General features: G+C 34.5%; 1 protein-coding gene across 1 annotated transcript; it reads right to left on the reverse strand.

Moving 5' to 3' along the window:
- Window positions 1-206: 206 nt before the first annotated feature.
- Window positions 207-1152, reverse strand: LOC131875842 (uncharacterized). The gene is made up of 2 exons (XM_059220537.1): window positions 756-1152; window positions 207-559 (listed from the first exon to the last, which is right to left on the reverse strand). The coding sequence occupies exons 1-2, from the start codon at window positions 1150-1152 to the stop codon at window positions 207-209; spliced, it is 750 nt and encodes a 249-aa protein (XP_059076520.1).
- Between the last annotated feature and the right edge of the window lie 11941 nt (window positions 1153-13093).

Genomic DNA, 13093 nt, shown 5'->3' on the forward strand with positions numbered 1-13093 from the left:
AGATTCTTTTATTTATATGCAAACTCGGTTACCAATTAGAAAGGATTACATAAACTAACAATTCTACCGCAAAGTTTGAATATGAAAATATCATGCTAGAAATTGCGGAAAGGAATAGAAACAACTTCCAAGGATGACTGAACACCTACGTTCAGCTCTATTTCAAGGACTCACTTTCTACTGCAAACATGTTAAACTCATAAAACTTATGTCCTAACAGAGATGGGAAGATCAGCCTTGAAAGTGGAAACAGTGATAATAGATGGAAGGAGACTCAAGTACTCTGCACAACACTTGTGTTCTTCACTCTCCAATTCATTAGTTTTAGTTCGCAGATAGTTGGAGAAATCTGAATCCACATTGTTGGACACAATGACAGTTCCTTTCCCAATCATTCCTCGCTCCTTGAGCACCAAGAAATCTGACAAGTAACTTTGCTTGGAGTGATCCATCAATATAAAATCAAACTGTGGAACCCCTTCATCATCTAACATCTCACACAAGTCCTCCACTTTGTCACTCACTGTTCCTTCCATGACTTCCACCTTTGATGCAACCCCTGAGACCACACCAAACCAGAAAATGCAAAAGGAAAACCATGTTAAAACAGTGGGTTCTCTATACTTTCAAATGACAGAAAATGCCTGAGAGAAAAACCCATTTGATCTCTGAGGGTAAATATACACTGTCAAATAATATCAACATACTCATGTATGCAATAACAGCCAAAAGAAAAGGAAAACTAGAAAACTTACCTGCATGAATTACGATTTCTTTGGCAACATTGCAATTATTGGGATTCACTTCTATAGAGATCAGCTTGCTACCAGGCTTTGTCATCTTGGAAGCAATCCTAATGGCTGAATACCCACAATAAGCTCCCAGCTCTAAGGCCAATTTGGGTTCACATCTATGCACTGCAGATTCCAGAATGGAACCCTTGTGCTTGCCAATGTTCATCATCCAAACACTCTGAGTGTAATCATCAATGGCAGCCAAGACAGCCTGTGCATTACCTTCCTCTGCCTTGTTAAGAACATAGTTAAGCAGGGCTGCTTCCCTGCCATCAGGGGACTGCCCTGTGAGCCTTGCCTTCTTGCTTGACACAAACACAAAGTATGACCACAGCCTTGACAGCATCTGTGGAACCATCATTCTAATGTTATTGATGAAATAAATTTCAAAGCAAGAACAATAGTATATATGCTTCAAATAAAACTGTAAGAAAGCTAAGCCAATGTTAAACAGATCCTGTGATGTTGTTCATAGCCCATTTGCAATCCATATTTATATGGGAGATTGTGCATATTTTTGATCTAGGATTCTATTTTGTTATATATATTTTAGTTTTTTTTGGTGTACAAAAGAGAATAAGTAAGCTGATGGTCGAAGTTATTCCTCAGTTATACCGACCACGACATGGGGTCTGCACTAATAGTCAAAAGAGCTTTGATTCAACGGCAATCAAGATGTTTTGAGATGATATTCCCCCATGTGGTTTCTTCGTATCATCTTGTGGTGGGGCGTCATGTAGCCTTGTTCGTGAGTTTAGAGATTAATAACGAAAGTACAGACTGGAATTTTAGTTGTTATTCTTCACATGGTTTCACCCGGAGCTTTAGAGGGTTCATATAACCTTGTCTTTGAATTTAGTATATATGTAGGTAAAAGGAACGAATCTGAGAAATTATTTGAAGAGAGGTAATTTTGTACGACGAAGTGTATATTATTATTTATAAAATACTATTGTATTTTAAGAGAAATTGTTTTTCTTAAAGTTTTTTTTCTTTAAAATTCTGTATATCTTAAAAAGGGTAATAATGAAATTTCAATATTTATAATTTTATTTAATTTTGGATCTATTTTGATGGAATAGTTTAATATAATTGTATATTGATAAATAACATAATTATGAGTGACATTGGGTTCATTTCTTAATCTTTTTTTTTTTTCAATTATAAATGCTTCTTTGACCCATAATCTTCAATCTCAACAATGAATGAGGTTTAGTATTGTTAAGCCAGATGTCAATGCTATTTTAATAGTGGTACAAGTTTTATTTGTATATCATCTCTTTATCCTCTAACAAATCTCTTGCTAACTACTACCATTATTAATTCAATATTACATGCACTAGTTATCAATCCTTGTAAATGCGGGATTTGATATTTGTAGATTTATTTCATCATTGTGTTCTCTATCTAAGATGCACTTAGGCTAAGCACAGTTTCCTATTTTCTATTGGACTTTACATGGAGCTTAAAAGACCAAACTAGGGGCTTGACCATTCCTGGCAAGCTCCAAAGCAATCTCAACCTTTTTCATCCTCTAGCCAGAAGTATTTGGGAGACTACAATTGCATGGGGATTTTATTTTCTCATTTTATTTTTCACGTCATTGCTTCATTTCTTCTAAATCTAAATTCATTTATATATCATTTGGTCTCATCTAGTGTGATGCTTTTTTTGTCCTTGTTTTCTATTGTTTATGTGTGTTTGAAATGTTGTGAATACTTTGAATTGTAACTTTTTGGGCCAACAACATGAGACTGGGATGAGATGTAAGAAATACTACAATATCATCAGATAAATATCAGCACATCAAGATAGTGTCTTGGATTGTAAGCTCCCCAATCTTGTGCAAAGTTTCTATTTTCTACTATTTTAATTTATAAATCCAATTTATTATTTCAGCACTACTAATTTATGTAATATTTAAATCCTTTTTAATCTTGTCATCATTTCATTTTAAATATAATCTAGAAGATAATTGTTTAATTTCTTCATTACAACTAGGCTCGATAGTTCCCATAATCTAGGATTGAAAATAACTTGCAAACTATAATTATACATGATTAAGTAAAATAAAATAAATTTCTTATACTAGCTACAAGGAAAGTAAATTCATCTAACTTTGATATGAAAGAAAAAAAAATCTAATGAAAACCATTTTCCTTTAATTTTCTACTACACACAACTAGAAAGGAAAAATGTACTAACCAAACAAAAAACTAAGAAAAATAAATAATCTAAAAAAATAGATAGGTCTCACACAAATAAGTCACATACTATAATACAATAAAATAAAAAATAAATAAATAACAGTCTAAGCTATCACACAATAGATTAAGCCATGAAGTACCATTTTATGCCTTCCTTAAGTAAGATGAGTGGGCATTGAATATCCCATGAAGATATATATTGAACTTCTTAAATAGTATAATCAAATTCTTGAAACTCAAATATTCTTCATTGGTAATAGTAGTTATATTGTCTATTAATAAGAATAGATTAACTATCTTGTTCAAATTATGATTGATTTTGTGTAACCACCCACTTTTTTAGAGATTGATAGGCTTATTTGTTTCAAGAAGCTTTGTAGCTAATCCTCTTATAAAAAGTATTTTCCTAAATCAATAGTTCCTACAATTTAGTCAGCATTCTTATGTAGATTCATGGTGGTCTTGGATCTTACTAGGAACCTTAAGTGTTGACCATGAAGGAAGGTTGATCAGGGGCTCATGAACAAGGAATGAAGTGCCAATTAAATCTGCAAGCCAAGAAATCGCTTCGTAAGAGAAGAAATCTCGAACTAGCCATTAAGCTCAAAACTACCTTGGGAACTAAGAAATAGATAATCTGGAAGCGACAACTTGCCGGAAAAAGATCCAAATGAACTCAAATCCTAAGTAAGGCATGAAAACAAGTCTGGAAGCAAAAGATCTGATCCACAATAGAAAAAAGGAACAATGTTCAGAGAATATTGAAAGGAACACAAAACTGAGTAGAAATAAACAAAAAACAAATATTTTTGGTTGATGTAAGATTTCTCATAGACTGGGGATGCTCCTGCATCAAACACCCAAAGTAGAAAAAACATGTTCCATGAGAGGAAGCTCATGAACATCTAAAAGGATTTGGGATATAAACCCCATACTCATTTCTAATCCAAATGTCTTCCTTGTCTACAAGTTTCTCTTTCCATAACCCTTCTGGTACTTTTGCCAGATTCTCCAACTTCATTTTCTCTCCCCCTTTCTTTCTTTTCTTCATACATGTACTCTGTCTTTTACCTCAATTCCCTTTCTTATGCAAATTTGATTTAGCTCTTCCACCATAATTCATCTTGTTTGCAACCATAACTCTAACCTTTATGTCATCCGATACCACCTTGCTATAAGGCCAATCCACAAGATCTTTCATCAAATCTAAGCTATCCTCTCCATCCTACTTTTTGGCACAACAACTCTTCACAAGACTCAAGTTTTTTACTTCCTTCCCCTTCAAAGAAACCAAAGTGAATTTTTGTCCATCCTTCTCAATAGTGATCATGCTCTTTCTACAATCATAGATAGCTCCTCTATCAAACTGCTAAGGTCTACCTAGCAAAACATGACAAGCACTAATAGGCAAAACATCACACAAGACTTCATCTTCATAAGGTCCAATATAAAAATTCACCAAACACTGCTCTCTCAATTCTACCACATGATCATCTTTCATCCAACTCACCTTGTAAGGACTAGGGTGCTTAAGCCTCTTCAAACCAAGATTCTCTACCATCTCCTCAGATACCAGATTATCAGTACTTTCACTATCTATAATAACCTTACAACACATACCTTCTGATTTGCAAATAGTCCAAAAAATATTCTTCCTTTGTGTAGGTTTGGTCTCCTCTCTGCTCTACAAGACCTTTCTAAACATAAGGGATTCTCCTTGCTCTAGTTCCACCATACACACATTTGTCATTCTTATTTCTTGGTCCTCACATGCTAAGCAACCCCTTGCCTTTAATTTGTTATCCTAAGCACACTCATAAGATCTATGTATGGTTTCTCCACACTTGAAGCATTTACCCTAGAACTCCCTACTACTACTGCCACTTCCTTTTCTTTGTGTCTTCTTCTCTTGTTCTTTACTCCATTGAGATTTTGGTTCTTCAATAATCTACCTCTCATCTGCCCTCTATTAATTGTATGTCTTTCTCTTCTCTTAGGGTTATTCTATTGTCTTCTCTTCACTTTATCTTCTGCCTTTAGAGAATATTGGTAAGTCTCCTCAACTGTATAAATCTTCAGCATACTCATCTCATCTTGAATGTTAAATTGGAGTCCATTTATGTATCTAGCTACCTTCTCCCTATCCATCTCTCAATGTTCAGACCTGATCATCACCTTGTAGATTTCCTCAATATACTCTTTCACACTCATGTCCTTCTGTTTCAAGTTCTGCAACTTCTTGAACAAATCTAACTCATAGTCTCCCGAAATGAATTTATCCTCTAATCTCACAACCATCTACCTCCACTAGGTTGTTTCCATCTCACCATTCTCAACTCTATCTCTCTCCATTTCTTTCCACCACAAAGCAGCATGCCCTTTCAATTTAGTTTGTGATAATGGAACTCTCTATGGGTCTTTAACATCTTCAAACTCAAAGTAGTCCTCCATCTCTTCAATCCAATTTATCATGTATTCTAGATTCAATGCACTTAAAAAGTTAGAAAACTTAAATTTATGAATTATACTCACTTGTGTCACCACTCTAAGAAATATTTCTTCTCCCTCATCTATCAGTCCTTTAACCTCTTCAGCCTCTATCTCTTCCCCTACCTTTTCATACACATCATCTACTTTTGGCTTCCTCAGCAAACTAGCTAGCATGTTTTAGATCTCATTCCTCATCTAATTTTTGAAGTCCTCTATCATCATATCTACCCTTCTAGGGTTCATCCTTCCCAGTGACATCACTTCTCTTGACCCAGTGTGACTGCTTCAACTCGATGATTGGGCTACAAAGTTTCAATTGCCTCTCCATCGATGATATATTGAACACACTTACAGCCTGTCGTAAATCAACAATTTGTTCACCCAAAGAAATGCCTCAAGGTTTGCAACTAGCTTTGATACCATCTAACACAGCCATGATCCGGAGGGCCCTTAAAGAGAACAATTTGGATCATGTAGCACAAGTAACACAATAGAAGCAACAACACATAAGGTAGAAAATGAATAAATGGACATCCACAATATCACAAATTCATCATACACTAGGTGGAAACATGTGGGCAACATGAACACTTACATGCATTATTATGACTTATATTCTAGAATACAATCCATTTGGACTTCTAAAGGAGTTCAAATTACAAATCATGCATCTAAATTATCATCTAATTTTTCTTCCCCTCTAAAGGATCTAATACAACAATATATATAGCATCTCTGGGTTAGCCATAAAAGATTACATTCTGCAAGATAGAAAAATGAAACCTGTAAAATAGGTCAGACCGAAAACGTGAAGATCTTGCCCGCCAAGAATGAAACTTAAGTGTGGACCACCAAAGAAGGTTGACTAAGAGATCATGAACATTAAATGAAGTGCCAATTAGATCCACAAGCCAAGAAATTTCTCTACAAGAGAAGAACTCTTCAACTAGCCGTTAAGCTCAAAACTACTACAAGAACCAAGAAATAGATAATCTGAAAGCAAGAACTTGCCAAAAAAATATCCAAATGAACTCAAATTTGGCGTAAGGCATGAAAACAAGTCTAGAAGCCAAATATCTGATCCGCAACAAAAAAAAGATCAACTTTCAAAAAATGTTGGAAGGAACACAAAACTAAGCATAAACAAACTAGAAACAAATATTTTTGGTTCAGATGTAAGATTTCTCATAGACCAATGACGCTTGTGCATTAGACACCCCAGGTAGAAAAGATGTTCCATGAGAGGAAGCTCATGAATATCAAAAAGGATTTAGGATATAGACCCCATGCTCATTTCTAATCTAAATGTCTTCCTCGTCTGCAATTTTCTCTTTCTATATCCCTTTCGATACCTTTTCTAGATTCTCCAACTTCTTTTTCTCTCCCCCTTCTTTTTTTGATTGATACATGTTCTCTATCTTTTACCTCCACTCCCTTTCTTCTACAAATCAGATTTAGTTCTTCCATGAGAATTCATCAAGTTTGCCACCATGAATCTAACCTTGTTGTCATTCGGTACCACCTTGCTATTAGGTCAATCTACAAGAACCTTCTTCAAATCTAATCTATTCTCTACATCCTACTTCTTAACACAACAAATCTTCAAAAGACTCAAACTTTTTACTTCCTTCTCCTTCCCCTTCGAAGAAACCAAAGTGAACTTCTACCCATCCTTCTCAATAGTGATCATGTTCTTTCTACAACCATAGAAAGCTCCTCTATCAAACTACTAAGGTCTACCTAGAAAAACATGACAAGCACTCAGAGCCAAAACATCGCACAAGATTTCATCTTCATAAGGTCTAATATAAAAAATCACCTAACACTGCTCTCTCACCTCTACCACATGATCATCTTTCAGCCAACTCAGCTTATAAGGACTAGGGTACTTAAGCCTCTTCAAACCAAGCTTATCTACCATCTCCTCAGATACCAGATTATTAGTACTTTCACAATCCACAATAAACTTACAACACTTACGTCTTGATTTGAAAATAGTCCAAGAAAGATTCTTACTTTGTGTAGGTTTGCTCTCCTCTTTGCTCTGCAAGACTTTTCTAGACATAAGGAATTCTCCTTGCTCTGGTTCCAGCATACTCATATCTGCAATTCCAATTTCCTTGTCCTCGCATGCTAAGAAACCCCTTTCCTTTCCTTTGTTATCTTGAGGACACTCATAAGATCTATGTCTGGTTTCTCCACACTTGAAGCATTTACCCCAGAACTCCCTACTACTACTGCCACTTCCTTTTCATTGTGTCTTCTTCTCTGGTTCCTTACTTCATTTAGATTTTGGTTCTTCAACAATCTACCTCTGCATAGTGCCACTCATCTACCCTCTATCCATTGTATGTCTCTCTCTTCCCTTAGGGTTATTTTTCTATCTTCTCTTCACTTTATCTTTTGCCTTTAGAGCATATTGGTAAGCCTCCTCTACCGTATAAATCTTCAACATACTCATCTCATCCTGAATCTTAAATCAAAGTCCATTTATGTAACTAGACACCTTCTCCCTATCCATCTCTTGATGTCTGGATCTAATCATCACCTTATCAGATTCCTTAGTATACTCTTTCACACTCATGTCCTTATGCTTCAAGTTCTCTAACTTCTTGAACAACTCCAACTCATAGTCTACCAGAATAAATTTAGCCTACAATCTCCCAACCATCTTCCTCCACTGAGTGATTTTCATCTCATCGTTCTCCACTCTATCTCTCTACAATTCTTTCCATCATGAAGCAGTGTTTCCTATCAACTTAGTTTGTGCTAACCAAACTCTTTGTGGGTCTTTAACTATAGACACCTAAAATTGTCATGTCTAATTAAATAAATATTTTATTTATTTAATTACTTTAGCCTAATTCTTCTATTAATTAAATAAATATTTATTTATTTAATTTATTCATTTATCCTCTTCTAACCTTATTTCTCATTTAAATAAATACATTTATTTATTTAAGTTATCCTTTTTCCTAAAATTAAATAAATATCTTATTTATTTAATTGATCCCACTTCTTCTATTAATTAAATAAATCTTTATTTATTTAATTAATTCATTAACCTTTTCTACCTATGACACATGTCATTCATCTCTTAATTCATACATTACCTACCCCTTTCATTATTTTATTATTTTCTTTACCTACCCTCTAATCATAGCCGACCTCTTTTACACCTCTCAATCTTATCCCTCCATTTCATATGGTGTCTTCTATATAAGGAGATGCTTCCTTCATTATCAAACCCTCCCGAACTACTTGATCAATTGACTACATTACGCTTGGCGCTTTCATATGCGATCCTACTTGCAACCACATTTCTGTTCTTTGTTGAGCTCTTGTGCACATAAAATATGAGAGCAAATATATCAAGCAAGATCAATTGAGATAGGAAGAATGGAGATTCAAACCCTATTGGACATGTGATGGTATAATCTTTGTGATTTCATTTGATTTGCATTGTCTTAGATAATCTTCATATGTTATGGTGGATCTTTGTTGTTGTTAGGCTAGGGTTTTGTGGTTGAATTCATTTAGCCTTTCAATATTATTGTTTCCACTTTCACCATATACATTAACATCTTCAAAATCGAAGTAGCCCTCTAACTCTTTGATTTAATCTATCAGGTTTTCTAGATTTAATGTACCTGAAAAAGTTAGAAACCTCAACTTTATGAATTTTACTCACTTGTGCGACTGCTCTAAGAAATTTTTATTCTCCCTCATTTGTGTGTCCTTCAACCTCTTCAGCCTCTAGCTCTTCGTCTACCTCTTCATATTCATCCTCTAGTTTTGGATTCCTCTGTAAACTAGCCAGTACATTTTAGATCTCATTCCTCATCTCCTTTCTGAAATCCTCCATCATCTACTCTACCCTTCTAGAGTTGATCCTTCTTGATGATATCTCTCCCCTTGACCCAGTGCAACTACCTCAACTTAGTGATCCAACTACAAAGTTCCAATTGCCTCTTTGTCGACTATTTATTGAACACACTTGTAGCCTACCCCAATTCGGTGATCTATTCACCAAAATAAATGCCTAAAGGTTCGCAACCAACTTTGATATGATCTAACACAACCATGATCTAGAGGGCCCTAGAAGAGAACAATCAAGATCATGCAACATGAGTAACACAATGGAAGCAACAATAAATAAGGTAGAAAACGAACAAATGGACATCTGTAATATCATAGATTCATCATACACTATCCAAAAACATGTGGACAACATGTAGGCTTACAAGCCTTATTATGAATTACATTCCAGTATATGGTCCATCTAGACCTCTAGAGGAGTTCAAATTAAAAATCATACATCTAAATTATCATCTAAATTTTCTTCCCCTCCAAAGGATCGAATACAACAACATATATATCATCCAAAAAACATATATATATCAGCCACAAAAGATTACATTCTCCAAGACAAGAAATGAAACATGTAAAATAGGCCAGACCCAAAATGTGAAGATCTCCTCTACCAAGAGTGAAAATGAAGTGTGAACCACCAAGGAAGGTTGTCCAGGGGCTCGGGAAAATAAAATAAAAGTGCCAATTATATTTGCAAGCCAAGAAATTTCTCCGCAAGAGAATATTTATCCAACTAGCCGTTAAGCTCAAAATTGCTCTAGGAACTAAGAAATAGATAATCCGAAAGCGAAAATTTTCCAGAAAAAGTTCCAAATGATTTGAAATCTGGATTAAGGCATGAAAACAAGTTTGGAATCCAAAGATCTGATCTGCAACAAAAAAAAAAGAACAACATTTAAATAATGTCGGAAGGAACACAGAACTGAGCATAAACAAACTAGAAACAAATATTTTTCATTGATGCAAGATTGCTCATAGACTAGGGATGCTCCTGTATCAAACAACCAAGGTAGAAAAAGATATTCTATTAGAGGAAGCTCATTAACATCGAAAAAGATTCAGGATATAGACCCCATTCTCATTTATGATCCAAATATCTTCCTTGCCTACAACTTTCTCTTTTCATACCCCTTCTAGTACCTCTGCTAGATTCTCCAACTTATTCTTCTACCCCCCCCTCTTTCCTTGCTTCATACCTATACTCTATCTTTTACCTCCACTCCCTTTCTTCTACAAATCTGATTTAGTTCTTCCACCAACATTCATCTTGACTTCCACCATAACTCTAACCTTGTTGTCATCCTGTAACACATTGCTATCAGGCTAATCGATCATATCTTTCTTCAAATCTAAGCTATCCACTACATCCTACTTCTCAACACAACTCTTCACAAGTCTCAAGTTTTTACTTCCTTCTCCTTCTCCTTCAAAGAAACCAAAGAGAACTTTTTCCCATCCTTCTCAATAGCGATTAGGTTCTCTCTACAATCATAGATAGCTCCTCTATCAAACTGCTAAGCTCTACCTCACAAAACATGACAAGCACCCATAGGCAGAACATCACACAAGAATTAAAATTTACCAAACATTCCTCTCTCACCTCCACCACATGATCATCTTTTAGCCAGCTCACCCTATAAGGACTAGGATGCTTAAGCCTCTTTGAACCAAGATTATCTATCATCTCATACACTAGATTATCAGTACATTCACCATACACTAGTTTGATGACTTGAATACATCATCAGTACCATGATAAAACAAACAATAATAAGAAGCTCCACTCAAATATATAAATTCACATTAAAAAAATATATAATGCTCTTTAGCAAGGTTAGACATAAACCTACTCAAAACTCCTACTTCTTGGGCAATATCTAGTATAGTGCAAATCATTGGATGAATTAAAAGACCAACAATATTAGCTCATAAGACACCTTAGACATTCCATCAAACTTATCATCAAATTTGTAATACGTGTCTAAACTAAGCTTAGTATCAAATAGTTGTTGGGACTCGAATTTTCTATTGTTTCCTTTTTCTTGATTCTCATCCTTTTGTGTACCAATAATGTGCTCATTCCATGAATTTCATGAATAATCAACCTAAGATAGTTCATAAAGTTATTTATTTGATAATTCTCTATTTAGTTATGTGCTCGCCTCCTTTTCCTTAGGCAATTCCTCAAAAAATCAAAAAGTTCAAAATTTTTCTAACCCTAGGATCTATCTATACCTTCAACCTTATAAATCAACTAAATGTGTTTCTATATTTGAAGTTTGGCTGAATTTGGATTTGATTTTTACAATTTATGAAGTCTAATATTTATTAAGTTTTAAGAACAGTCATTGATGTTAGGGTAAGTGCACAAAGATGGTGGTCAAAAAGGGGGGTATAAGTGGACACTTTTTTTCTGAAATCAAGTGAACCTGAACTTGGAGGCAAAATTTGAAAGCCATCCACTCAAGATATGAAGATAATCAAAGAAAAAATATTATACTACTCTGAATCTAGTTTCCAAACTACTATACTTTTTAAACATTGGTTAAGATTAAGGGGCTCAAATCCTTCGCACATGAAAAATTGACCCTGATTTTTTCTGAAAAACATAACATAGTGTCTGACGTGCACATCAAAAAAATCATAGTTAGATTTAGTATTTTGACAAATCCTTTGGCAGAAAGATAGTTAAGAGTGAGAAATATAAGATGTGTATTTTTTTGTAATTTTTTGTTGAGTATTTTTTTTTTATGATTTTTCCAATCGAGCACATCCTAAAAATTAGGTACTTGTTCGTGTGCAAAGCATAAGTTGCACTAAACAAATCGAAAATACAATTTATTTTTTAAATTGTAAAGAATCAAGTGCACTACAATAATATATAAAGTTTTTAAAATTTGGATAAGTATATCAAAAGTTATTCAAAAAATGGTGCACCTATGTCTATGAGAACTATGGACACACTGGTAAAAGAAATTCAATAATAATATGTTATTGTTGTTCAAATTGAAAAAAAAAATATGGTTAGAAAGCTCAAAAGATGGGTGAAAATATGGTGACAATTTTAGAAATACCCACTTTATGAAGTCTAAACTTGATGATGACAAAGTCGATAAACCAGGTTGATAAAATAAAACACGTCAAAAATGAGAGAAATGGAGGGAAATCAAACTTCCTATCCATAGCTTTGTCATCCAGGCCTATTTCCAAGCCTAAATAGTCAAAAGCACATACGGGATATTTATGGTTTAAAAAGCGCATACGGGGTACTTATAGTGTAAGCAGTGCGTACGTGCTACCTTTACTATAAACAATGTGTACGCGCTATTGTATAATATGATTATTTATATATAATATGTGTATATACATATAATATATGTAATATATAATATGTGTATAATATTATATTGTATATATAATATTTTTATATACATATAATAAATGTATATATATAATATATGTATATATAATATATTAAACATATATATACACATGTAAGTGTATTGTCTCCCCTCTCAAATGCATACAAGGTGCCTCTCTCTCCCTCCCTCTACATCTCTCCCTATCTCTACCTTCCCTCCCCCCCTCTTCTCTCCCTCTCTCCCTCCCTCTACCTCTCCCTCTCCCTCCTTCCCTCTCTCCCTCTCCCTTCCTCCATACCCCTCTCTCTCTCTCTCTCTCTCTCTCTCTCTCTCTCTCTCTCCTCTCTCTCTCTCTCCCTCCCTTCCT

Source organism: Cryptomeria japonica, chromosome 5, assembly GCF_030272615.1.
Source record: "Cryptomeria japonica chromosome 5, Sugi_1.0, whole genome shotgun sequence".
Classification (NCBI taxonomy): Eukaryota; Viridiplantae; Streptophyta; class Pinopsida; order Cupressales; family Cupressaceae; genus Cryptomeria; species Cryptomeria japonica.